Below are 27,766 nucleotides of genomic sequence, written 5' to 3'. Positions count from 1 at the left end.
CCCTGGCACAGGACATCTGCACAGTTAAATTCGGGTTTCAGATAAACAACAAGCAGGTCTCTAGTGTGCATGTGCCTCAGTCGTTGGGTGGGGCAGGCTCACGCTAGACAACAAGGAGCTGTCACTCATCCGAGAAGCAGATCTGCCTGCATCCGCACACTGGGCCCAGACAGCCCCCCACCCCGTTCCCCCCAGGCCTCGGGGTGCTGTAGGGCCTGAGTAGACCAGGTAGCATGTCCTCCGGGGCAGCCCCACGGCGCTGGGCTGGGCACAGGCCTGGATGGAGGACCACTCACTGTCTGAAACCCCTGTTGTTCCCGCAGGCCCTGTGCAGGTTGCCACAGCCCTGCAGGTCCGTCTCCCAGCTCGTAGGATGCCCGCGGCGCCTTCCAGGGCTGTGCTCAGACAAGGGTGGGGCATAGCTCAGGGCAAAGCAGGAGCCCCCAGGGGCCCAACTTCTTGGGATGTGCCAGGGGGACGAGTTCCATCCCTAAGCCAGAGAAAGCTGGGGGTGACCCCCTCAGCCCCCAGCCACACCCCCAGCTGTAAATCAGAGAAAGAAGGGCTCAGACCGAAGGGGTGACGTGTGCTGCTCCTGGTCATCTGGGCCTGGGGTCGGGGGTCTTGCTCAGTCAATTCCTGGTCCACTCCTGATCTGGCCAGGAGCATAGGGCCCTGGGCTTGGTTTTGGCAACTACCTGGGTTGGCCTGGGCAGCTGTCCTCGTCAGTATAGATGGTTCTAGAAGGAGCCGCTTGGCATTTTCAGGGGCAAACAGGCTCCCGGCCCTTCCTGTTGCAAGGTGACAGGCAGCGCCACCTCACACATTTCCCAGGCCCTTCCAGCATCAAAGCCGTGGTGCTCGGTTCTCCTGTGAAGCTGCGGAAGCCCACACTTGGCTGCTCCGGGTAAGACCTCCGTGTGCTGGGAAGCCACGTCTCCCTGTCACTCGCCTGCCAGGCCCAAGATCAAGGAACCCGCCTGTCTCCCCAGCATTCTGTGGCCCAGCTGTCCCAGCTGAGCGGGTGGGAAGCCCCCAGCCCTTCCCCAGCCCCGGGGCTGCGTGTGGGGGCCACAGAGGCTGTGACCGCCGCTCACAGGGCCCCGGCTGCCTCAGGTGGTTCGTCTCCAGTGGCGACAGGAAGGGATCCCGAATTAACGCTGGGTAATAAATTTTGCAGAAGCCAATAAAACCCAAGCAGAGGGCTAGAGAGGGGTAAGAGCCGCAGCAACTGATTAAACATTTTTGTTGGCAGTCACACACATGGCACATTCGCCAAGGTCTGTGTGAGGAGCCATCTGGCTGTGGACGTGTGTCTGTGGGACCTGGGGGGTGGGGCAGGGTGGAGCTGGGGCCCAGGGAGAGGCTGTGCTGTGCCTGGGATGCGGTTGCCTGGCCCACCTCACCCCATGCCCCTGCTCAGCCGTCTCCTGATTTTTTGAGCAGAGCCGTCAGGTTAGCCAGGGCTGGCCCACAAGGGGCTCCCAGGGCCTGTGACTTCTTGGGTTTCTGATCATACTGCAGACTGCACCTCCAGATCTCGGCCCTGCCTTCCCTCTCCCGCAGCCGTGCTGTGCGCTGGTCCCCAGGCCCCTGTGTTAAGGGCTAGGCAGGGAGCTAGTGAGGGAAAAGGAGCCGAGAGTCCCCCAGCAGCCTCCTGGCTGCAGCCACGGGTCAGCTGCAACCCCACCCACTTCATGGCTGTACCTCCCCTCATCCCCACTGTGCACCTGGTGCACCCGAGCCTTTGTCCCACCTCATGCCCAAGACGCCATGACACCACTTGCCCTGAAGCCCCGCCCAAACTCCTCGCTCATTTGCATATTCTACCTGGGCACCGCCCCCTACCTGACGAAGGGGAGACCTGAACTTGGGTGGGGGCAGACGCCACTCTGCCCTCTTGGAGAGAGGCTGCTCATAGGCCTGTCTCAACGCCTGCCACCTCTTCTGACAGATCCCCCTCCTCCTCTCGTACCTGATCTCCCTCTCGCTTTGAATCCTGCTCTCACGACGGATCCGTGTTGTGTCACGTGCCCTGCGGGCGTGAGCTCTGTGTGCGTCTCCAGGTCTGCCTTCCCCCACACACCAGGAGGCCCTGCCTGCAGCCGCCACAGCCGATTTCTCTGATGTAGGCCAGGGAATCCCTGTGGCCAGCTGCCAGTCACCCCCAGGTAAAGCCCGGGACCATGCGGGGCTCCGGAGCTCCCCGACATCACAGGCCCCACACGTGTAGCGGAAGCCTGGGAGCCTCCAGCAGTGCTGCCCGCCCACTCCACGGAGGGAGACTTGGTCTGATGTCCACCGACCCCAGCAGCACTGAGGGCACCCACACTCCCTGATCCATCACTTTCCAAACACACCCTGGTGCCCGCTCTTGGAGGGGGGGCTTGGCTCCATCCAACACATGCCCCCTGCTGGACTGGGTCAAGTCCACAGTCAGCCCTGGACCCTGTCCTCCACTGCCTGCCTTGGCCCAGGAGGGGGCCACAGCTCCTCACTGCTCCCACTTGTAGGCTGCCTGACTTCCACCTGATGGCCAGCCTGCTCCATCAGGCCACCGGGACCTCCGGCTGCCTCACGGTGACACATGCTGTCTCATGAATGCTGTTGCCCACCTCTCAGTCCCCTGATGCCACCTGCTTGGGCTGAGCCTCCCTGCTGCTCTGCACCTGTGGCTCCTCCCCCTCAGTGGCCTCCAGGCCCAGCCGAGGGCCTGGCACCAGGAACGGTCACCGCAGGAGAGTCTGGTTTCCCGGATACCCGCAGTGCCCCGAGGAGAAGGCCCTCAGCACCCGAGCCGTCACCCACCTCTGAGAAGAACACGGACAGGATGACCAGGCTGATCCAGTGAATGACGCCCGCGAACTGGAAGGCGCTGGAAACTGTAACACAGGAGGAGCCGATTGGAGGGGCGTGGAGTTGGGTGCCGGGGCGGGGTGGGCTCCCGGGAACATTCCGATCTGGCTGAATCCTGGTCAGACAGCGGGGTCTGTGGGAGGTGCAGTGGGAGCTCCCCAGGCCCCGGGAAGGCAGCCCTGCAGAGGGGGCTTCCGATGACAAGCTTGGATGTGCTCTCAGGGATGCACCCCCTCCCCGCAAAGCGCTGGGCACTGTTAGTGGGACCTGAGCCGAGCTGACGGGGACTTCCCATCCTGAGCTCTCAGTGGGAGCTGGGTGCAGGGCTGGGGAGGGGTGTGGAAGCAGCGGCCGAGACAGCTGCCCACTGCTCCACTCACCCTTCCGGGTTCAGGGTGAATGGAGAGAGGGTCACCTGCAGGATGCACCCACCTCACCTTCAGCCTGGCTCCTCCTTTGAAAGGTTTGTTTGAACATACAGGAAGCCACGGCCGGCCTCGCGACCCTGGCCGAGCACAGCCATCGTCTGCTGGGTGCTGGGACCCAGGACCTGGGTCAGGTGGGAGGCAGCAGGCAGAGAGACTGGCAGGAGTCCTGGGACAAAGCAACAGGTCCCGGGCAGGAAAGTTGAGAGGGTGCCTGTTACCCTCTGAGCCTCCTGGGGGCCCAGGGAAGGCAGCAAGTGCCCCCTGTGCAGGGGGCTGGCCTGCGAGGGGGACCCCCGGCCTGGGCTCGCAGCTCCCTGCGCATGCACATATGGTTCCAGGTCCAGGTAGGAGACAAGGGTCCCCTGGCTCTGGGCCAGCGCTTCCCTGGGAAGATGAGCCCCAAGGCCCTATGGATTCCTTCCTGTCCCCGGTCACATGGGTACCAGTGGGAGCCCAGAGGCCGAGGCCCAGGGGCCTCAGAAAGGCCATCCAGATGATACTGAAAACATAAAAATCTCTCTCCATTATTTCTCAAATGAATTCCTGGGCCTTTTTTACGGTTTGCTTTAGAGAAGCCATAAATCTCTGACGGTGCGTTTTATGGAATTTAGATGCCTTTTATGAGTTGCTATTGGATCTCCCCCCAAAATCAATCTCCCGGATACTTAATTCTAAGCAACATTCCAGCGTCGGCTGGGTTCTCACTTGTACTCAATGCCTCGTCCCAGCCCGGGCGGCCCCTGGGGCCCGGCTGCAACCCCCTCCCAGCATAAAAAAGAGAGAAAAGCTCCCTGCGATGGGTCAGATCCCATCAAAAGCAGACATAGGACCAGGTGGGAGGGGACATCTCCAGCACCGTTTAATTGAAGACAGGTTGAGCGTAAAACCAGGGCCGGTCGCTGGATGGGCTTTGAACCAAGGACACATCAGCTGCATAAAAACCCAAGGAGGCCCATCAGACAGAAGCGGGGGGGGGGGCTCACTGTCACCCCCTCCTGAGAGCAGAGGAGGCCAAGGAGGCTGGGCCTGGATGCAGCGGGCAGGGTGGCATTTGAGCCAGGAGGACTGACCGGTCAGCAGTCAGGAAAGGAGTCTTCCACCCCTTCGATTTGCACCTGAACAATCGCCACACAGACTCAGGGGCCACTCACCTCCTCGGCCCCAGCCCCTCTGTGCACCTGCAAGGTGGGGGCTCTGAGATGAGAGGTGGCAGACAAGCCTCCTGCTGTCACACACGCCACCCCTCCCAGACACGTGACACTGGGACCAACCCCAAGGGAGGGCAGAACCGGGTTGGAGGTTAGACACCTGCCCCCCAAGTCCCAGCCCCAGGGCCTCTGACGTGGGGCAAGCCTCTAACCCCCACATCTTAACTTGCTTGTCTATAGAAGGGAGATCACAGCGAGTGGTCACCCCAGGGGGGAGCCCCCTTTGAGCTACAGAAAATTCCAAATGGAAGTAATAATAAAGAATGCATACAGCCAGCGCCGTGGCTCAACAGGCTAATCCTCCGCCTAGCGGCACCGGCACACCGGGTTCTAGTCCCAATCGGGGCGCCGGATTCTGTCCCGGTTGCCCCTCTTCCAGGCCAGCTCTCTGCTATGGCCCGGGAGTGCAGTGGAGGATGGCCCAAGTGCTTGGGCCCTGCACCCCATGGGAGACCAGGAGAAGCACCTGGCTCCTGGCTTCGGATCAGCGTGGTGCGCCGGCCACAGCGGCCATTGGAGGGTGAACCAACAGCAAAGGAAGACCTTTCTCTCTGTCTCTCTCTCTCTCACTGTCCACTCTGCCTGTCAAAAAAAATGCATACAGGGGTCCCCAGCATTTTTTTTTCTCTCTATCTCATCAATTCCCTGATGGTGGGATGCTGAGAAGACAGGACTACTGAGCTCACCCTGGTGGAGAGGCGCAAACAGGTGCCGCAAACAGGTGCCGCGGTGACCGACAGAGGGCGCCAGCTGCACCTCCCCCCCCTTGTGGTCCCCGGAGGCGCCCTCCCCACCCGGGGCAGGAGGCGGGTTGGGGAGGGAGGGATGGGGGCTGGCAGACACAGGTGCACATGGCACGGCGTGCGGTTCTCTCTGGCTACTCACAGTGGAGGAGCTTCACATCTATCAGAAGCTCCAGGGTCAGGAGAATCACGACCAGTACTACACAGGCCACCAGGAAACCGTTGAGACTCGCACTGAGCAGCAACACCTGCCACGTGGCTGCGCCCTTCCCACAGCACGGCTTCAGCCAGTTAGACCTGCGGGGACACAAGAGGGAGAGGCGTCTTCCTGACTCAGGGGCCCGGCGGCCAGGGGCTGCCCGCAGCTCCCTGGGCCCATCCCGATGGGCAGGAGGGGCCGGCATCCAGCCTAGCAGTTAGGACGCCTGCATCCCACGCGGTGGTGCCTGGATGGGCCTTCAGGGCTCCAGCGCCTGACTCCAGCTTCCTGCTAAGGTAGACCCTGGGAGGCAGCAGGTGATGATCTTGCCCCCGACCTGGAGACCGGGATGACCAGCTGGGGAGTGACCCAGTCGACAGCTCGCTCTCTCGCTTTCTCGCTCTCTCTCTCTCTCTCTCTCTCTCTCTCCATAACCTTTAAACTTCAGTCTTGGTTTTCAGAACAGATTGTGTGGTTGTTCCTTGATTTAAAAAACGTCCCCCTGTTTGTAAGTTTTGGAAAATGTGGGTCACTGTGCAGTGGGTGTGTTTCACGGGGGGAAACATACGGCACCTTCAGTGTGCTATGATGGTTCCTCGTCTCCAAAGGGTCATGGGATCAGAGCTTCCCCCACTTGCTGGACCCCGGTACCCTACTGTCATGGCATCTCCTGTGCAGCCAGCGTTCAGGGGACCCTCCTGCGGGAACCCCCGACTGGCTGATCTTGAACACTCACTGCAGAGACAGGGTCTTTGCTGAGCTGGCCTGGAAGTGGGGATGGGGGCACCGAGTCTCAGAGCTGAGGGGGTCGCCTAGAGACCAAGCACAACATGGGGCGCCTCCGGGAGGGACTGGGAGTCCGAGGTCGGGGAGGAGGTGCTGAGGTCAAACCCCACCTCTGTCACTCAGTTCCGAGCTGGACCTGCCCACCCTCCCGGGCAGAGGAAGAATCCGGTGTCCTGAAGTAGCCGAGAAGCACTGGCCAGGTAGCCATAGTTCTGGCTCTGCCTTAGCTGCCCTGGGACTGCGTGAGGAGCCTCCATCCCACCTCACCCCTGTCTGGGACTCTGCCTACATGCATGTACACATGGGGAATCGGGAGATTGAAAGTTACATGGGGGAAAGTGCCGATCTGCAGAGCGCCATGGAGCAGAAATGAATACATGATGATGACGATGGTGATGGTGAAGGTGGTGGTGGTGGTGGTGGTGATGGTGATGATGGTGGTGATGGTGATGATGGTGGTGATGATGGTGGCAAAAATTATGATGGTGATCATGATAAAATATCTGATGGCTGGGTCGGTGTTGTGGCACAGCGAGTTAAGCCATCCTATGTGGGTTCTGGTTTGAGTCCCGGCTGCTCCACTTCCAAACCAGCTCCCTGTTAATGTGCCTGGGAAAGCAGCAGAAGATGGCCCAAGCCCCAGGGCCTCTGTACCCATATGGGAGACCTGAATGTAGTTCTAGGATCTTGCTTGGGCTTGGCCCAGACCTGGCTGTTGGGGGTGAACCAGTAGATAGAAGACCTCTCTCTCTCTCTCTCTCTTTCTCTCTCTCTTTGTAATTCTGCCTTTCAAACAAATAAATAAATCTTTAAAAAGTAATCTGAGAGGCAGGGAGGTTTCAGCAGGAGACGGAGGAGGGGGCGTGAGCCCCACAGGGCCCCACAGTGTGGGGTGAGGGGCGACGAGGCCAGCCGGGTCCTAAGACAAGGTTTGCCGTCACTGACAGGTGGACCACAGGGAGGAAGGTCAAGGTCATGGGTGGAAGCCTCTGTCCCCCACCACACAGGGATTTTCAAGTCTTTCTACAGGCGTCTTTGAAGGAAGTTCACAGAAAATATGTTATGAAAAAACTACGCGTGGATTTCAAAATGTTTCTGACCCCAAAACAAACCTCTCAGGACAGGCAGTCAGCGCAACATCTCACAGCGGGGGCCTGGGTTTGAGTCTCGGCTCTGCTGCTTCCAGCGTCCTGCTAATGTGCACCCAGGGAGGCAGCAGGCCCAAGTCCTTGAGTCCCTGCCACTCCCAAGGGAGACCTGGATGCAGCTCCTGACTCCTGGCTTTGGTCAGGTCCAGCCCTGGCTTTTGCAGGCATCTGGGGAGTGAACCTGTGGATGGAAGATTCTCTCTCTCTCTCTGTCTCTGCCTTTCAAATTTAAAAATGCATAAATAAATTGATGTATGCGTGCTAGGCAGGCGGTGGGAGAGCCCCCACGTCCAGACTTGGGTAAGATTCCCTGCTGTCTGCAAAGTAAACCCTGAGAGGGTGGGACCAGGAGCCATAGCCCCCTCCCCCTCACCCACATGTCTCACAGCACCAAGAGCCCCAGGGCGGCCGTGGATACCAGCCTGCGCCTCCCTGCCCCAGCCCAGTCCTCGGATTCCTGTCCTGTGCGGATTCCTGTCCCACTCCGCAGGAGTCCCCGCCTCCAGGTGACCCCAGGTGAACGCAATGGAAGCCAATGAGGAGGACTGACGGCCATTGTCAGGGCCTGGCTGCTGGGGATGGGGGACAGGGAGCCTGCAGCCAGGGCAGCGGGGCTCAGCTCCAGCTCCAACCAGGATCACCCAGGAAGCTTAAAAGCCCCAGTGGCCAGGCCACACCCCAGACCGCTTAGACCACCTGCCTTCCAGGCAGGACGCAGGCTGGCGGGCCTCATCTGCTCAGGTGCTTCCAATGGGCAGGCAACCACCCCCCCACCCCACAAGAACCACGCCAAAGCCCTCGCTGCTAGCGGCACCACCTGGGAAGCTTGTCGGGGCCACGGCTTCCCACACCCACCGACCGAGGGAGACCCCAGCGGCCAGCGGGTAGTGAGAGCCGCTGCTCCGGGAGCTCTAGGAGAGGACACAGGTATCTGAGTAGGGGCACGGGGAGTGGTAAATGGTGGCAGGGAGCAAGGGAGATGCTGCCACACACGCAGGCTTGGGCTGAACCCGCGGCGGAGGTGGGGGTGCACCTGCCGCCGTCGAGGGTCTGGGGGGAGCAGGCAGGTTGTGGGGAGTGGGGAAACACGCAGGCTCTGGACATCGCGCCTTTCTGAAGAGCAGACACAGGAGACTAGCTGCGACATGGACCCCAGGGGGCAGGCTTGGGCTGGGCTGAACCGGAGGTTTGCAGGCTCCTAAGATCTGGAAATTCCAGTTTTCTCCAAAATCCAGATGATCACTACATTCCTGGGAGACCCTCTCAGCAGAACCAGAGGGCACATCCTGTTTCTATAGGTCCCTGGGCGGGTAAATGACCCAAGGGACAACCAGCGACTTTTCCTGCCTCCACCCCAGCGGGACCCAGGACCGGCTCTCAGGGCGGTGTTATCTCAGGAGTCGCCACTAGAGGGCAGGCGCCTCCTAATGTCTACCTCGAGGGACAGCGCTGGGCCGGCACAGTGGGCAAACGCCACGCAGCAGATGGCCTTTGCTGGCAGGTGGGCTGTGTGGTGGCCTGAGCTGCCTCCAGTCACGCCTGAGGCCTCGGGGAGGCCCTGGGGTGGGAGGGCAGGCTGGGCACCGCGGCTGCTGGCTTCTGTTTGCTCTCTGTAGGTGTTGGGGTCAAAGAAATAGAACTTTTATTTGTTGCAGCCTGCAGCCTTGTAAATAAACTCCCATGACGACGCAGTGAGCTCCTAGTCCGAGACCATTCTAAAAAGAAAAATAAAAGTAAAAAAAAAAAAACTGCGGGAGCGGGACAGACAGAGGCATGGCTTCTCCAAGGAGAAGCGTGATGTTGATGTCGAGACCCTGTGGCCGGGTGCCCACAGGGACCCCCTCCCCCCGGCATCTAAGCCGTCACCGAGCTGCTTTCTTGTCTCTCAGGACAGCCGAGCCACAGACTCAAGCCGGCCCCTTCTTCCCTGAGCCCAGGTCCTGGAGGCAGACCACGGCGGCACACAGCCCAGCGGCACACACACACACTCCCGGCCAAGCCAGAACTCGGGCTGCAGGTGACAGGGGGCTCTCCCCAGCCCTTCCCGGAACTGCCACGCGGGCAGCTTCAGCTCTGCGATCAGAGCGAAAGGTGAGCCCAGCTGCCGCGGGGACGGGAGGGCCGTGTCTGGCTGAGGTCGCTGGCGGCTGACATTTGCCTGTTCCAGAATCGCAGGTTTTCTGCCTGGGAAATGTCATCCCTGGGGAAACACGGCGGGGGTGATGACGAGAGCTCAGGGCCAGGAGGCAGGAGCTGTCACTGTGCCCGGCTAGCTACACCTCGTGTGCCCGCTGCCCTGCCTGCTGTGGCCAGGGAGTGGCGACAGAGGTTCCAGCCACACAGGGAAGGCAGTGCGGTGCCACTGGGCCACGTGCCTGCAAGGCCCCCTGGCCCTCGGAGTCCTCAGTTCTGGGAACTGGCTCATCCTGGGGAGTGGCCGCAGCGTGAGGCTGTCCTCTGTGCTGTGGCTACTTCCTGCCCAGCTTCCTCTGGGTCCACCGTGGTTTAGCAAACCTGGGTGGGCCGAGGCCTGGTACCCGAGTGCTCCACGGATCGGGGGCCCCCATTCCATCCTGCATTTTAAACCTCAGCTCGCCTTGCCTGGGAGACCTGGGGCTGGCATTTAAAGCCCCCCTCCCCTCCCTGCAGCCACGGGTGGCCAGAGGCACTCTGTGGCCGTCTGGCGGTCACTCCCGCTGTCACTCCGTGTGCTGGGTGGAGCCTGCTGGTACCTTACAGAGAAATACCTTATCTGCGAATTTACCGTCTTCTTAATCAATGCAAAGTCTTTGGGCTATAGCCAAACGGTCTAAGCTGGGCTTTCCAGGATTAATTTTTAAAATCTGAATTAAACTATTATTAGTCCCTGGTTGTGGCCCCGAGAATCCCAAGCCCACTAAAACACAGAGGGAGCCACGGGCAGGCTCAACGGGGGACCAGGGGCAACTGGTGTGGCGTTTTATGGTAGACAAACCTCACCGGCATCCAGAAAGTGGATTAACGAGGCTCTTTGTTTATTTAGTTTTTCTCCTTGGGTGGGGCACGAGGTATAAGTCTCCTTCACCCAGTCCTGCGGTCACTCCTGGGTGCGGACATGGAGATAGGCAAGGGGCACTGAGGTGGCACGGAAGACTTCCTGGAGGCTGTGGGCCGGAAGCCAGGCAGTGCAGGGGCCGGGGCATAGTCTGAGCTGTGCCTCTGCCCCCAGCCTTGGCACCTGGCACGACTACAGTCATTTCACTCCCCATTTAAGGCTGCTTGCTGTATCGTGTTTGCTTGAGTTTTCTAGCCAGGTATCTAAAAAACAAATCCCCGAGCCCCTGCCTCTGCTGCCTCCCCCTGGTTAGTCCTGCTGGACACGTGGTGTAGGTGTCCCCCGCGGGCGGGAGCGCCCACCCGGGCCGGGATTCTGCACCCTTGCCCAGAGGCCCGCCTGAGCCGGGCGGCCCGGCCCTCTTAGAGCCCCAAGGAAGAACCGCACCGCCTCGCTGCGTGCTGAGGAGCGGTCAGCCTGGGGTTATTTCCCAAGATGCTCGCACCTCTTCCCACCAGAAGCTGGGGAGCCCCACCCCGCTAGTCACTAAGGCGGGCGGGGGGCCCTGCGGGGCACCTGCCGGTCCACACCTGCCGCCCCCAGCGCCAGGGTGCAGCCCGGGCTCAGACCCCGCACATCCGCGGGGCCCTCGGCGTCGCCGGTGGACAGAGGCCAATGTCCACTCTGCACCCTGCGTAGCCCCCGCAGACTCAACGCCCCTCTGCTAACTGTGGGCGCTGTGCTCACCGAGAGCCAGTTCGCGCCTCACTTTCCCACCGTGCAATGGGGCGATGGAAGCCAAGGGGCCCGGATGACGCAAGCATGACGTCATAGCATTGTCCTCCACCCCCAACGGACGGACGCAGGTCCAATTGCCCGGGAGTGAAAGGAGCAAGGTGACAGACTTATTAGATCATTCCCAAACCAGTGACTAGAAAGGCTGACGGAAATCCAGATGTGGATGGAGGCTTGGCTCTCTTAAAGGCGCGCGGCCTGTGCGAGAGTCGCCATGGCCGCCCTAGCCCCGCCCCTCTGGGTGCAGCAATGCACTGTGGGAAATGAGACAGTTGATGGACAGCCTGCTTGGCCTATGGATTTTCCCCTATGTCCTGTCATGTGACCCAATTCTAGCCAATGGGACACAAGGAAGGAGCTGCTGGCGGCTTCTGCGAAAAGTTCTTTGTTATTCCCCAGAGGGGTGGCGGGGCCGCCATGCTGGCTTGCCGGACGGGAGTGAGGGGGGAGTGGCCTGCTGAGCGCGGCAACCCTCCCACGCACCCCACAGACACCGCGGGCTGGGCCTTGGTGGGGCTCCAAGCCAGCCCCAGGGCCCGGGGAGAAGGTGGTGCAGGGGAGAGACAGGCGGCGGCGGCGGCCGGAGCGGCAGGGCACAGAGCTGGCCTCGGGGCCACCCGTGCGCAGGACGTGGCCGGCCCAGCCGGGGCTCACACCGGCCTCGTGGCCCCGTCTCCCCGCCGCTGCGCGGGGGCTTCCCCACCAAGGGAGGGGGCGCTTGGTGCGGGCGGGGGGAAGAGGAGGAGGGAGCGGCGCGTGTACGCCGGTGCGGCCTCTCGCGTGGACCTGGGGACGTGGCGAGGGCCTGGCCCGGGGCAGCGTGGTTCCGAGTCGGGGTCAGCGCCGGCCACGGGGGCTCCGCGGCACTCGCATTGCCGCCGTGGGCTCCCCACCCCAGCCGTGGGCAGGCCGCAGGCTTGCTCTGTGGTCAGGGAGCCCATTGTGGTGGCGACGGTTGGGGAGGCCTGGACGTGTCCATGGCCGGGGCCTTTTTGGAAAACCAGCTCGGTTTGGGGCATGGTGGGTTGAGATGGCGCCTCCCAGGGCCGACTGCAGCCGTGACGTGGGAGAGGAGGGCAGCCAGGATCCCTGAGAACAGGCCCGGGAGCCGGAGTTAGGGAGATGTGGATGAAGGAGGTGACTCTGGACGTGACCGGCTGAGATGTGGGAATGGACGGAGCGCAAAGACGGAAAATGAAGAACCCTGGCATTCAAATAAGAGGGAAAACAAATCCTAAAGGCTGTTGAAGACTCTCTCTGTCTCTCTCAAAGTTTAAACAAAATCACAGGGGGGGCCTTGGCGCCGAGGTTAAAGCTCCGCCTTGGGACACCTACTGAGCGCCTGGCTTTGCGCCCCAGCGTAGCTTGGAGGCAGCAGCGCACTCCCGCGGGAGAGCCAGGTGGGGTTCCGGGCTCCTGCTGGAGACAGAGGCCCAGGAGGGGGCCTTGGATAGAACAGGGGAACTGGGGCTGCTTCCAGGGGAGGGAGCGGCTGTTGGTGTCAGATCCCCTCTGGCCGCGGTGGGCGAGAGCAGTGTAGGTGAGCCTTGCAAGAGGGTGGGGGCCAGCTCGGATGTGCGCGAGACCTGAGGGTCCAGCTGACTGAGTGAGGGTACTCAGAGGGTGGTAGGAGGAGCTCGGAGCTCAGGGCCTGGGGCGGGGCCTGGCGGGAGCCCCTGGGGGGCGGGTGCCTGCGGTCCGCCTCCCCACAACTTCTGGTTTTTAGCAGGAAGGAGCAGGGGGTCCCGCGGAGGCCAGCGGGGCTGGGAAGAGGGGAGTGGGCGGAAACGGACGGTGAGGACAGCTCTGGGGAGAGCCAGCTTGGGGCTGGAGTCGGGGTTGGCGCCAGTCCCTACAGCCGCCTGGTTCTCTGGTTCTCGGCCCCTAAGAGGGGAGGCGGCATTCAGTCGTGCAGTCTGGGCTCTGTGAGGCAGGTGCGTCAGGAGCACGGAGGGCCCGAGGCAAAGCCGAGAGCTTGACAGACAGGGCTCCCCGCCCACGCCTATGGTGTGGCCCGCGTGTTGGAGACGGGGCTCCCCGCCCACGCCTATGGTGTGGCCCGCGTGTTGGAGACGGGGCTCCCCGCCCACGCCTATGGTGTGGCCCGCGTGTTGGAGACAGGGCTCCCCACCACGCCTATGGTGTAGCCCGAGTTCGGGTGACTGCTCCTTCCTAGTCCCGTCCTGCGCTTCCATGGCCAAGCAGGGAAATCCACTCAGTGGCACCCCAATCCACTTCATACCCACTGGGGGCTGCCTTCGGGACCTGGCAGGCATTTGGTGCAGTGGTAAAGTCACCACTTGGGACCCTCGCGTCCTATGTTGGAGAGCCTGGGTCAGGCTTCCTGCTGGTGTGCCCGCTGGGAGGCAGCAGTGCCCCTGCCACCCACGTGGGAGACCCAGATGGAGCTCCTGGTTCCTTTATGGGCCTTTGGGAAGTGAACCAGTAGATAGCATCTTTCTATATATAACTGTCTGATTTTTCTCTCTCTCCCCCCCACCTCTGCCTTTCAAATAAAAAGTGAAAATATTAAATACACTTTTAATGGAAAATCAGTATCGGTGAGGATGTGGAGAAATTGGAGCCTGTGTGCACCACTGGTGGTCCCCGTGGACAACAATTTTGTGACAGTCCCTCAAGCATTTACAACTAGCACTGCCACGTGATCCAGAGAATGGAGAGTGGAGTCTCCAAGGGATACGTGTACATCCAAGCCCATAGCCTTGGCCACAACACCACAATGGGAAAGCAGCCTGCGTCCGTCGACCAACGAATGGATCAGCAAAATGTGGTGTAGACAGCTGTCACTCAGCCTCAGGTGCTGCCGCCTGCTCCGACACGGGTGAGCGGGCAGGGAGACCCAGCCGGGCACAGCGGCTCAGGTCTGGGAGGCACCGAGAGTGGTCGCAGCCTCAGAAAGCACGGAGTGAAGTGGGCAGGGTGGAGAACGAGAGCGTGGGTTCCACATGGAGCTGGACGGTGGTGATGGCTGCTGACGTGAATGCTCTCAGCTTCGCAGACGGTCGAGATGCTAACTTTGCCGTTGTGTGTAAGAGGGTACGTCAAGAAGTTTGTGGAAGACAGAATTAAGTTCACTTTGGTGCCAAACCTTTTTTGGAAACCATGTGTTGTTTTTCATAATGTACATTTTCCATGAACTTTTCCAAGATTGCTTGTATTCTACCATGATTTTTTTTTTTTTAAGATTTATTTATTTGAAAGGCAGGGTTACAGAGAGAGAGAGAGAGAGAGGTAGAGACAGAGGTTGGTCATCTGTTGATACACTCCTCAAATGGCTCCAATAGCCAGGGCCAGGCTGGGCCAGGCTGGGCCAGGCTGAAGCCAGGAGCCAGGAGCTTCCTCCAGGTCTCCCTCGTGGGTGCAGGGGCCCAAGCACTTGGGCCATCTTCTGCTGCTTTCCCAGGTGCATTAGCAGGGAGCTGGATGGGAAGTGGAGCAGCCAGGACTCGAACCAGTGCCCATGTGGGATGCTGACATTGTAGGTGGGGGCTTTACCTGCTACACCACAGCGCCAATCCCTCTACCAGGGTTTTTAAAAGTGCGCGTTTGGCACTAGTGATGCACACAAGACATCACTTGCGCAGCTGTGCGACCCAGAGTCGCAGCTGTGATACTCTAAGGACAGGTGTGACACGGTGGACAGGTACATCACAGGGAAGGAAGCCCAGGGATGCTGGCCTGGATCGGGAGCCGGGATTCGGGCTCCATCCCTGTCTCTGTCACTCCCTGACCTTGAGCCAGTTCCTCCCACGCTCTGGGCCCTGGTGTTCTGTTGGGATATGTGGCACCGACGCTGTCTGCGGTCTGCCCATCCCAGCCTCGGTGAAGCTTCCCGAAATGTCACAGAGTTCAAGGAGGAGCTGGGGCAGCTGAGTCACTGGGCCCATGGGGAACAACACCTCCCGTGGTGGCTAGCCGTAATTGCCACTGGATGGGAGGGGCCGTCACCCACTCAGATGGGAGGGGCTGCTTCGCGCTCCTGCAGAAAGGGCCAGGCTGGGAGTTTTGGGAAAACTCCAGGGAATGCAGGAGGAGCCAAGAAGCCTTGGGAGAGCACCCCGCCCCCTCCGCAGCGCCTTCTGGTTTCCTTCTTCTCCCGCCTGCCCTCCCTCCCTCCAGGAAGTCCTGGGGCTGCCAGGGCCCCCCCCCCCCCCCCCCTGCTCCACACTGGGAGCTCAGGCAGCCAGGCCCGTCCCTACCTGGGGCTGCTTCCTGGCACACCTGGAGAGTCAAGCCAATCCCAGGGCCCCTCCGCCTGGCGGCCACTTGGCATTCTCCCTGATGGGAAGAACCTTTACAGAAGCCCCACGCAGAAGTCAACTGATCGGCAGAGCAGGGCCTCCCTCCCACCACCGCCAGGGTCAGCTAGGAAGGGCTCACATCAGGGTGCACCTGGGAAGCGGGGTACACCCGTGGAGTCACACACCCACGGGCAGATGGAGACGCTGCCCCAAACCAGAATCTGTGGAAAGGTCCCTGCTGCTCCCCACATCCTCCCACCTGACTTAGACCTGCACAGGCCAGAGCAGAGAATGAATCCTGGGGGCAGCTTGGGCATGATAGGAGGCCGCACTACCGCCTCTGACCGCCAGAGGGCAGAGGCACAGTGCCTTACCCGGTGGTGCTCAGATGTCATTTACAAAGCCAGGTGGGAAATGCCCAGAGACTTAGGAATTCCCTGACGGTGGCCGCAGAGTACCGGGCCCTGGATACTGCATGGGTTGCACGTGCACGCAGCTGGTCCTGATTCCCAGGTCTTGGGTCTAGCCTTCAACCCAGGTGGGTGCTGCCAGCGCCCCAGGCTGGTGCTGCCAGCACCAGGCGGCCCTGGGCTACCTCCTCTCTGTTCACCTGCCGATCTGCCTCACGTTCTGCTGACTCAATGCACGATACTTGGAAAAAATTCCATTTTCAGAGACGGCCGCTGGGGCGCTGTTAAGGTGTCCGGTGTTGCAACTGTTAGGCAGTTTATCTGGGAAAGCGGGGAGCACCTTGGGGGATTCGAGCTCCATAAATGTGGCTGCAGCAGAGGCTTCTTTGAAACGCTCCCCACCCCCACATTTATATGCAAAGCAGCCACGTGCTCCAAACTGTTTACAAGCACCGGGGGAGGAGCCTTGCCCAGAACAGATGCTTAAGGTCTTGCCAGCATTTACCATTCTGTGTGGCTTCCCTGTGACCTTGGCCCTGTCTTTCTCAGACCCTCCACGGGGGTGGGTAGGGTGGGCATCTAGGGGGCTTCCACCCGTGTGGTCCCCCGCCGCACCCAGCTGCAGCACGAGCAGAGGAGAGGTCTGTGAGACGTGAACCAGGGAACAGAAGCGTCTGATCCCACGAGCCGAGCAGGAGCCCGCTTGTCCTCACTGAAGGGGAGGGGGCAAGGCTGGCAAGCTCCCGGCCGAGCCCTGTGTAGCCCTTTCCCCACTCAGCAAGGTCCTGCCCATGGAGGTCTTTCTTCCTGGGTGAGAGTCGGCTCAGAGGGGGCCATCTCAGATCCTCCCGGCCCGGGGACCTGGGGCAGGTCTCAGACTTGTCCCCATGGGCCAGGCGTGGAGCAGCACCATCAGTCCCAGAGGAGGCCGCCTCCCAGGGATGGGTGTTTTGTGACGTGAACATCCGGGCTCTTCCACTCAGCATGGCTCCTCTCCGCAGCTGCCCGTGGAACCCAGGGGGTCACGCCGCCCGCCCCCGGCCTCCCGGCCCCAGCACCTACCCTTCTCTTTGGTAATCTTCGTCCAGATTCGACAGGAGCTGCGAGCCGGCCGTGGAGAGGTCGATGGCAGCCAGGGGCAAGTCCCTGTCGGCGAAGTTCACCAAGTGCACGGGAGCGATGCTCTTGGTCTCCTCGTCCACTTGCTGAGAGATGATTTCAACTTCAGAAATTCCTCCTTCCAGGGCAGGCCTGCGTGGGCAAGAGGGGCAGGGCGGAGTCACCCCCAGGAGCAAGAGGGCTTCCTGGGCCGGCACCGCGGCTCAATAGGCTAATCCTCCGCCTGCGGCGCCGGCACTCGGGGTTCTAGTCCCGATCGGGGCGCCGGTTCTGTCCCGGTTGCTCCTCTTCCAGGCCAGCTCTCTGCTGTGGCCCGGGAAGGCAGTGGAGGACGGCCCGAGTGCTTGGGCCCTGCACCAGGGTAGGTGCTTTGGAGGGGACAAGACCCGGTAGGCGTGTGTGGGGTCTGTAGCACTACTCTTTGTCTTGGATTGACCTCTGCTTCAAAGTTGTCCCCTGGAGGGAGGGGACAGGACCTCCGTAAAGGTCCTGAAATGTCCCCATCGCCTGTCCCCACCCGGGGGGCAACAAGACGCGTGCGTGGCTGTGAGGCACCCACGGGTGGGAGGGTGGGCGCTCTGGGTGGCTGTCCCTGGATGCCACCCCCTCTCACTTGAACTGGTCAAGAGTGGGCGTAGGAAAGCAGGGGCTTCCTTCTGTGGTCCTGTCAGAGGCCTGCAGGTAGCCCACGTCTCTAAGCTGGTCTCACAGGCGTCCTGGCTACGGACGACACCACCTCGCAACCCAGTGGGGGAGGTGTTCTGGTCACAAACATGACCATGGGCAGTCACTGTCGGCCCCCAGGCGAGGACGGGGCCACCACGCGTCGTGCAGTGGAGCCGACATCTGGGCACAGTCTTGCCCAGTGCCACCAGAGCTCTGTGGACAACAGACACCTCTGCCTTCACTCCCTGGGGACACCAGCTTTGGTCCTCTCTCACAACCTCAGCCTGTCCCGTGGTGTGGAATCTGAAGAGCTGGGAGTTGCGTGGGTCAGAGGTGGTTAGAAAGTGTGGCAAGCAGTAAAAATGAAATGGTAGAGGGATGGCTGAGGGTGGGTGACCTGGGTAATGAGAAACCAGAGACTTGTTTTGCTGTTCATTTTGCAATGTGTATAGAAAAGACCCAGAGGCAGAGAGAAATCTGCCTTCTGCTAGTTCACTTGCCAAATTCTTACAACAGCTGGAGCTGGGACAGGCTAAAGCCAGCAGCCTGGAACTCAACTTGCGCTTCCCTCCTGGGTGGCCGGGACCCAAGTCCCTGTGCCATCACCTCCCAGCATCCACGTCAGCAGGAAACTGGATCGGAAGTGGGATAGCTGGGGCTCAAGCAGGGCTCTATATTGGGAGTGGTCCCTGCAAAAGTGCCTTAGCCGTGACACCAATGCCCTCCTCTCAGATTTTAAAAAAAAGTCTTTATTTATTTGGGAAGTACAGAGACACAGAGCTTCCATCTGCTGGTCCGCTCCCTGAATGCGCACAGCAGCCAGGGCTGGGTCAGGCCAAGGCTGGGAGCTGGGAGCTGAGTCTGGATCTCCCCCGTGGGTGCTAGGAGCCCAGCGACCTGAACCATCACCACCACCTTCCAGGGTGTACACTGGCAGGAAACGAATCAGCCCGCAGCGGGGATTGAACCCGGGCAGTCCTCTGCGGGGCGCAGGTGTCCTAACCCCTCGGCCAGGTGCCCTCCCCACACTCAGGTCTGCTCTAGTCTGTTCTTGACACTTTGGTGATGGCTCCAAGCCCAGCTCCTGTGGGGCTCCTCCTGGGCCTCAGTTTCCCCAATCGGAACATGAGGAGGTGACACAGGGGCTTTGGGCAATTCTGGGATGGGTGAGAGAGAGAGCAGGTTGGAGGAGCCCTGGGGTGCTGAGCCCTCCATCTGGATGGGAGCTGGGAATGCTAAACTTTCCAACAACGTTTGAAACCTGTGCAGTCACACAAGGGCATGGAATGAGAGCTAAGTGCATCGTGGTGCAAAACGTTTTTCAGGGCCACAGGAGAGCTGCCTAGACATGGCCTTGAACCTGCCGAGTGACTGCCGAGGCCCCGGCTCTCTTCGTCAGCCTTATTTAAACCTGTGCTCGCTCCCGCCTGTCAAGCGCGGATCATCGTAGGCATCTCTGCCTGACATTCATTAAGCGGCTCAGAGCTTCCGGCAGAGCAGTCAGAGGATGGGGGGGCGTCTCTGTTTCCCAACTGATAGCGCCGCGTGGGTGTTTGCGGGGGAAATCCCAGCTCCCCGAGATGTTTCCAAGGGAAAGGAGAAGCTGTTGCATTTGCTCTCTTTTCTCCTGGACTGCTCACGAAAATTGCAGCCTTCTGAACTGAACCAGTAGAGCTTTCTGGTCAATGGGATGTTTGTGGAGGGTGGGGTGAGTGTCAGAGCCGACAGGATATGGCTCTGAAAGGCAGGGGAGGAAGCGCTTCGGCCCTCTGTTCCCCCTGCACCAGTGGCCCTAGTGGCCCTGCCCCGCCTGTGGCCGGATGGTCACCACAGCAGAGAGAAGCTTTCTTTGGTGGGAGGGAATGTCCCTCAGACCCTAGGCTATGGTCAATGATCACATGTGGCCTTGGGCGTGAGGAAGAGTACAGCAGACCAAACGTCTCAAGGGCTCCGTTCTCCACCCCGTCCGTTGCTGTGAGACTGTGCATCCCTCCCATCCCCAAGGAGGGTGCCTTTCCCCCACCCTTGCACCTCCACCCAGCCCGGTAGCTTGTTCTGGCCACTGGGAAGGTAACAGACACCGCTGAGCCACGCAGAGGCCCTTGTGACTTTCTGCACCTGCTACAGTAGGTGACTTGGCTCCCCAGGTCACACCGGTGCCCAAGCCCCGAAGTCCCGGGTGGAGGGACTAGGGTGGGAACTCCGTCCAAGAATGGAGCCTGAAGGTGGGGTCTTTGGGTGATGGACTGGGTCAAGCGTGAGGTGGTGCCCCCAGGATGGAATCCCGGTGGTCTGGCTGTAAGACACCACACAGACGTAGAGGAAGCTCTGTGCCCCTTGTCACTCTCTGCTTCCTGCTCCACCTTCCGCCCTCATCCGACTGCGAGACCTCGGGGCTGGAGTCGATCTTCTCCCTGTAGGAGCAGCTTCTCCAAGGGATTTGTTAGAGACAAAGAGCCAACATCACCACGAGACGGTGGCCTGCCCAGCCTGCTTCAGGGCGAGGGACACGCTGGACAGAGACCACCGTCACCAGGAACAGCCCACAGCCAGCCCTGCCCAGTGCCTGAGCGAGATCAGAGCCATCCGGCTGGCTCCCCAGACACGAGAGGAAGAGATTGCAATCTGCGGTTGTAGCCCGCGCTGCCCTGTGGTGAGCGCTTCTGTGGCCAGGCCCAAACCTCGTACTCTTGTCTTGGTATTCTTACTGATGAAATTGCAAAACGGCAAAATAAGTGGATGCCTTGTCGGTGCTTAAACTAAGTGTTTGGTCCACAGAGAACGAAGGTTTTGGGAACTGAGACCAATTCCTGCTTAAGGATTCTGCCCCGGCTGAATTTCCTTGCGACTCCCATTGGGCCTGCTCGCCTTATGTGCTTGTTCAGCTCATCGTAAGGTTTGCTTTGGAAATGTTTCCCCACTTGTCTGTGGCTTCCTTGTGGGGATCCTTCACGAAAATCCATGGAAAAAATGATCAAAAGATATTTGCTTCGATATCAAAAAGGATCAAATCCATGACTAATTTTTCATAATAGGTGTGTCCTGGGAGCTCTCCTCCGAGCCCTCAGATGCACAGATTTGAAAATTTGTGGCACCCAAAGGAACGGATCTTTTAATTCCGTTCCCTATGAGCTCTGTGCAATCCCTGGTGGCCACCTGAGCTGGGAGACCCTGGTTTCATGGGAGACTCCTAGCCAAGGACGGACCCCGGCGGTACTTACTGCGGGCTGGTCATGGTGAAAGATCCAACCAGAGCCATGGGTTTCTTGGTGTCTAGCGGGGCTCCGCTGTGCCGCAGCCTGCCGTCAGCATCTCGGAGACACACACACACAGATACGGCGCCCTGCGGACAACAACGGGATTTCATTACCTTCGGGGCCAGAGCTGTCCTGAGCTCATCGAAAAACGCAAGTCCTTGGAACTTTCTTCCCTGGAACTCCTGGCTGCAAAGCAGAGTCAAGTCTCACCACGACCCCACGGGGGCCAACAAGAGGCCTTGTTTTCTATTTAGGGACGGAAACGGAGCTAGAGTGACAAGTGACTCCCGCGTCACCCCGAGTGAGGGCCAGAGCCGAGTCAGACTCAGGTTCTCACCCACAGACATTCTTTCTCTGTCCCCAAGTCCCAGCATAACCTTCAACTTCAGGAACCCCAAAATAAGGCTTGCCTCAAAGTATTCCAGGTGTTCTTCCATGTGTTTTATTTTCTTCCGCTTCCCTTCCCTGCTGGTAGTTCTGTCTCTCTTATTCCAGGCTTTTCTCTCCTCTTCCCAGTTGGGTCTCTCGGTGAGAGAGGCAGAGGGCAGAGCCGCAGAGGGGACAGACCCTGGGCCAGACTGCCGGGAGTCAGGGTAAGTTACTGGCCTCCATGCTCACTTTCCAGATCTAGGAGGGGGCATCAAAAGCTCGCAGAACGTGGGGCAGGCATGTAGCCTAAGTTAAGATTCCAGGTAGGATGCCAGCATCCTCCATCAGGGTGCTGGGTTCAAGTCCCGGGTTCGGCACTTGGCTCCAGCTCCCTGCTAACGCAGACCAGGGAGGCAGCAGGTGACAGCTCAAGTACTGGCGTCCCTGACACCCATGGGAGACCTGGATCCAGTTCCTAATTCTGAGCTCGGGCCCCAGCTCTGCTCTAGCACCCCCAGCCATTGTAGCTGTTGGGGAGTGGACCAGCTGATGAGAGCTTTGTCTCTGTCATCCACTTCTCTCTCTCCGATTCTCAATTAATAAAAAAGATAAATTTATTTTGGTGCAGCTTTAAAAAAAAAAAAAAACCCATGCATAGTTTCTTCATAATATGCACTTTCCACGAACTTTTTGCAGATCCTTGCCTACACATGGGGATACCAATGGAACTACTGAGCAATACACAGATGACACTTAGAGCAGCACCTGGCACTTAATAAGTGCTACACAAGTTTTGGCTTTTATTATCATTTTTTTTATATAAATTAAAACTTCACAGTCTGTTGAACCTCAGCACATTCCCAAAGCATTTGGGTGTCTGTATGTATGTCCTTTAAAAATTTGGACTAGACGGTAGGATACTTTTTTTTTTTTTCTTCCTATCAACCAATGCTACAGAACCACCTGGAAATCTTGGGGACAGAACAACCTAGCAGAACGTGCGCAGACCACAGGGCAAACTTGGTTGTGGGTGATGCTGAACAGGTTATCAGGGAGGGCACCCAAAGGGGGCAACCCTTGCGTAAGCCACGTTCTGCACCAACTGCCTCTCCTGCAGGAAATCAGCACAGGAGAGAACCAGCTCCACCCACCCCAGCGTTAAGTTCTCAGGGGTGGGTAAACCGGGCGACACCCAGGGAGGGGCCGGCATCCTGGGAAAGGAAAAGTCACTCCCAGGGGTGGGAAGTCTGGGATGGATGGGCCATTTGCAGAGGGAGGAAGCTCCTTCAAGCTCCGAGGCATGAAGGAAAGAGAGGGCTCATGTTAAAGACACGCAGAGAAATCCCGGGCAACACTGAACTCGGAGCAGCTGGAAAGGAGGAGGACAGGGACTCGAGAGGCAGCCACCGGGCATTTGCATACCGGATGTTTGCAGGTGGCGACGAACAAGCCTGGGGCACAGGTCAGGGACAACACGGGGACGTCTGGACAGGTGTTTTCTTCCTTCCCTATTCATGTCCTGTCCCATATTTTCCTTCCAATTTACTTATTTGAGAGGAAGACTGATGGAGGGAGAGACAGAGATCTTCCACCTGCTGCTTCACGCCCCAGGGACATTCCTGAAGGTAAGAGGCAGGAACTCCACCCAGGTCTCCCACGAGGGTGCAGGGGCCCAAGCACTTGAGTCATCTTCCGTTGCCTTCCTAGGGGCATCAGCAAGAAGCTGGATTGGAAGTGGAGCAGCCGGGACTCTAACCAGCACTCAATATGGGATGCTGGTGTTGCAGGCGGCAGCTGAACCTGCTGTGTCAGCGCCCACTCTGGACAGGCATTTTCCAGCCACAGGGCCTCAGCCAGGAGGGTGGCAACATTGTAGCAGAACCGTCTTTGAGGCATGTGGGATTCTGTGTGGGCGTATGGTCAATGTTATAAAATTCTCCATTCTGTCAGTCTCCATCTTCTATGTTCTCGGGCTCACAGTCGTCCCAGTGTTAAGAATGATCTTGGGCCAGCGCCGCGGCTCACTAGGCTAATCCTCCGCCTTGCAGTGCCGGCACACCGGGTTCTAGTCCCGGTCGGGGTGCCGGATTCTGTCCCGGTTGCCCCTCTTCCAGGCCAGCTCTCTGCTGTGGCCAGGGAGTGCAGTGGAGGATGGCCCAAGTGCTTGGGCCCTGCACCCCATGGGAGACCAGGAGAAGTACCTGGCTCCTGCCATTGGATCAGCGCGGTGCGCTGGCTGCAGCGCGCCAGCCGCGGCGGCCATTGGAGGGTGAACCAATGGCAAAGGAAGACCTTTCTCTCTGTCTCTCTCTCTCACTGTCCACGCTGCCTGTAAAAAAAAAAAAAAAAAAAAAGAATGATCTTGGGGCCGGCACCGTGGCTTAACAGGCTAATCCTCCGCCTTGCAGCGCCGGCACACCAGGTTCTAGTCCCGGTTTGGGCACTGGATTCTATCCCAGTTGCCTCTCTTCCAGGCCAGCTCTCTGCTATGGCCCGGGAAGGCAGTGGAGGATGGCCTAAGTGCTTGGGCCCTACACCCACATGGGAGACCAGGAGAAGCACCTGGCTCCTGGCTTCGGATCAGCGAGATGCGCCGGCTGCAGCGGCCATTGGAGGGTGAACCAGCGGCAAAAAAGAAGACCTTTCTCTCTCTCTCTCTCTCACTATCCACTCTGCCTGTATATATATAAAAAAGAATGATCTTGGGGCCGGCGCTGTAGCATAGTAGGTATAGCTGCTGCCTGTGGCGCCGGCATTCCATATGGGCACCAGTTCAAGTCCTGGCTGCTCCACGTCTGATCCAGCTCTCTACTGTGGCCTGGGAGGACAGTGGAGGATGGCCCAGGTCCTTGGGCCCCTGCACCTGTGTGGGAGACCCCGAGGAAGCTCCTGGCTTCAGATCAGCACAGCTCCAGCCATTGCAGCTATCTGGAGAGTTTCCGGCAGGTGGGGGAATCTCACTCTCTCTGCCTCTCTGCAACTCTGTCTTTCAAATCAACCAATCATTTTTTTTTTAAAGAATGATCCAGTGGGTCATCGGCCTCAGCTGACAGTGGAGTCAGGACTGGGGCTCCCACACATGGAGGCTGGGGTGCTCGTGCTGGGGAGGATGCAATGAGGGAGTCCTGACTTGTCCAGACGTCCCGGCCTGTTTGGGCAGGCAGGTCTACAACACAGAATTCTGCATGTCCCCAGGAGGGAAGAAGGTAAAGACAGACCAATCTGTATTTATAAATAATAGACATGAGCTACTAAATACTAAATAATAAATAACAGACATGAGTGACTGCTCTTCTCTGAGGGTAGTTCAGAAAGTTCACGAGAAAGGTGTAGTATGAAAAAACTACATATGGATTTCAAAATTCTTTTGCATAAAAATAAACTTTATCTTTTCATTCCATTTCCATGAACTTTTTGAAGTGCTTTTGTATTTTTCTCAACATTTATTTATTTGAAAGAGAGAGAGAGGGAGAGAGAGATCACCCGTCCACTGGTTCACTACCAAATGGCTGCAAGAGCTGGGGCAGGTCCAGGCTAAAGCTAGGAGCTCCATCTGGGTCTCCCACTTGAGCAGCAGGGACTCTAGGACTTGGGCCACCTTCCTCTGCTTTCTCAGGCCCCGAGCAGGGAGCTGCAGGTGGCAGCTTAACCTGCCGTCACAGCCCCAGCCCCTGACTTGTCGTTTTCTAAAGGTTTGTTGCACAGGGGCCTAGCAAGGTGCCCACACTAGGACTGATCGACAGGACTCTCGAGTCTCCTGGAGCCACAGGCTTCTGGCTCTGTTCCCCGTGGGAGAACCGGCTCATTAGCCTCACAAAGTTCCCCAGAGCCTGGGCTGCGGTGGGTGCAGCCGTCTTCAACACGGTCCTGTGACCCCCACCTCCTTCCGGTGGACTGCAGACTCTAAGCAGAGTTAGGTTCAAGTCAGTTATTTTTTGGGGGGCAAGATTTATATACGTGGCATCGTAACTTCTAGGAGACACACACAAGGGTACTTCAAAAAGTGCAATAGAAAATGTGCATTATCAAAAAGCCACATGGATTTCAACATTCTTTTGCACTAAAATCAACTTATCTTTCAACTCCAGGTACCACACACTTTTAAAAGTGCCCTCATAGTATCTTCTCATCCCCCTTTTTACAATGCCAACAGCCATTGGTGAGCTCTTTCCAGATCTATTAATTCAACTCGGGTTTACAACATGGTGACATTTTAATGTTCTGGCTCCTTCTATCAGTAACCAGCTTCTGTGAGGATAAACACTCCCTCCCTAATGATGTGATTAGCCCAAGTATGAATGTATGTATGTATATTTAATATTTATTTATTTGAAAGGCAGAGTTACAGAGAATCTTCCATCTACTGGTTCATTTCCCAGATGGCCACAACGGCCAGGGCTGGGCCAGGCCAAAGCCAGGAGCTTCTTCTGGGTCTCCCATGTGGGTGGCAGGGCCCAAGCATTTGGATCATCCTCTGTTGCTGTCCCAGGCGCATCAGCAGGGAGCTGGATTGGAAGTGGAGCAGCCAGGACTCGAACTGGCACCCATATGGGATGCTGGTGTCGTGTACCACAGCACCCGCCCGAGGCATTTGCTGCCGTTTTACCAGCATCTCAGACTGGGTGCGGAGCAGACTCCAGGAAAGGAGGAGAAGACGGGAGTAGGGAAGCAGTGTTCGGTTTCTGTGGAGGTAAAATCCTCCCCAGGTGCACCTGGGCAGCCTCAGCAGGGGTTTTGATCCTCGACGAGTGGCTCATTTTCTAAGGCAGAACGCATGGATACTGTTTAAAAACAATATTTTCCAAACAACCTCCTGAGCCTCCGCCTAGCACGGAGTAGGGGAGAGTCTGGCACCCTGGAAACAAGCAGCCCCGGTGCAAAGCTGCCGTCTCCTACCGCGGGAGCGGGGAGGAGACGCCGCCTGTTTTTGGCTCCTTTGGACCCCGCTCTGGTGGGAGGCGGGGCTGCCTGCTTTTTAAACTTTACCAAAACCCCAGCTGCTTCCACTCGCTGCTCAGGAGTCTGCCTACGGATCGATATCGTATCATGTTAGCTTCCCTCCCCGAGGCTGTGATGAGGGGCAGGCCAGGCCCTCCCCTGCCAGGTGAAAAAGCTGTAACTCGGCTCACCCAAGGGGCCGCCAATCAGGTGAACGCCTCATCCCTTACCTGAGTGACAAAGGCTGTCTTCAAACCCATTTGCAGGATTCCCGTGCCTGGTTTTATCAGAGGCACCGGGGTGGCAGGGTGGGGGTGGGAGTGGGGCTTCTTTGCTGCACTGCAGGAATGGGAGTTGGAGTCTGGCAGGAAGAACCCCAGGTGTTTCTGATACACAGCTCTCCATCATCCGCGCCTTCCAACACCTGTTCTCCTGCACCATTAAGACAGACAGCTGGCTCCCACTCCATACTTTCCCATTGCTGACAAGTTTCTAGAAGCCACGGATATGTTCCTGCCCAGACCACACTCTGATCCCCAAATCTGACTATTGGCTCCAGGTAAAAGATATTTTTATCTTGACCTTGCTGATGAAGGTCACGGCTGCAAAGCTAGTGCAGTGGAATTGTTAGTAGAACCTGGCCGGGTGGAAGAATCAGAAAGGAAGTGTATCTGTTAGGGATACCTGTGGTTGAAAGCTGGCGCTGGCACTGTGGTGTAGTAGGCTAAGCCTCTGTGAGCAGCGCTGGCACCGCATATGGGCACCGGTTCTTATCCTGGCTGCTCCACTTCCGATCCAGCTCTCTGCTATGGCCTGGGAAAGCAGTGGAACATGGCCCAAGTCCTTGGGCCCCTGCACCCACGTAGGAGACTTGGAAGAAGCTCCTATCTCCTGGCTTTGCATCGGCACAGCTCCGGCTGTTGCGGCCGTTTGGGGAGTGAGCCATAGGATGAAAGATCCCTCTCTCTAATTTTGCCTCTCAAATAAATAAAATATTAAAAAAAAAACACAACAGGTTACCTCACAATGGCTTGGGCAAGATGACTTGGACCCAGACAGGGAAATGGACTAAGCTGTTTTCTGGATGAGTGGATGAACAATGAGGTAGAGACCACCATGGACATAGTGTGGGGTTGGTTTCAGATGTCACAATAAAGCACATATTGTAACAAAGCAAGTCACGTGAGGTTTTTCTTTTTGTGTGTGTGTCCCAGCACATACCTAAGTAATGCTGATGTTTACACTGTAACTGCAGTTTATTAAGCGAGCAATAACATCAGGTCTACAAGAGGGAATGCTGTAATTTAAAAATATTTTGCTAAAAAATGTGACACACAGGCTGGAAGTGAGTGCACACTATTGGAAAAGCAGCCCCACTGGGCCCGACGTCTTTCATAACAAGAGCACGGGGCGTAGATGATCCCACATCTCTCTGTTTGTTTTTCCAGCTTTACCGACAGGATTGACAAATAAAAGTCGTGCGTACTCAAGGTACAGGATGTGGCGCTTTGGTGCAGGTGTAGTTGTGAGATGATTACAACAGTCAAG

The 27,766-nt window shown here is 58.3% G+C and overlaps 1 protein-coding gene across 1 annotated transcript in view; it reads right to left on the bottom strand.

The window, feature by feature from the left end:
- The window catches only part of TMEM266 (transmembrane protein 266), a 119,421-nt gene that overhangs the window by 35,533 nt on the left and 56,122 nt on the right, over positions 1-27,766 (bottom strand). The window contains exons 2-5 of the mRNA XM_062206390.1: positions 20,876-20,997; positions 16,932-17,120; positions 5,378-5,532; positions 2,809-2,882 (exon numbers count right to left, since the gene is read on the bottom strand). Coding sequence (XP_062062374.1) covers positions 2,809-2,882; positions 5,378-5,532; positions 16,932-17,120; positions 20,876-20,913 — 456 coding nt within the window. The 5' untranslated portion in view covers positions 20,914-20,997. The remainder of the gene's footprint in view (positions 1-2,808; positions 2,883-5,377; positions 5,533-16,931; positions 17,121-20,875; positions 20,998-27,766) is intronic.

Source organism: Lepus europaeus, chromosome 11, assembly GCF_033115175.1.
Source record: "Lepus europaeus isolate LE1 chromosome 11, mLepTim1.pri, whole genome shotgun sequence".
Lineage (NCBI taxonomy): Eukaryota > Metazoa > Chordata > Mammalia > Lagomorpha > Leporidae > Lepus > Lepus europaeus.
This window is presented reverse-complemented; position numbering and strand designations above follow the sequence as displayed.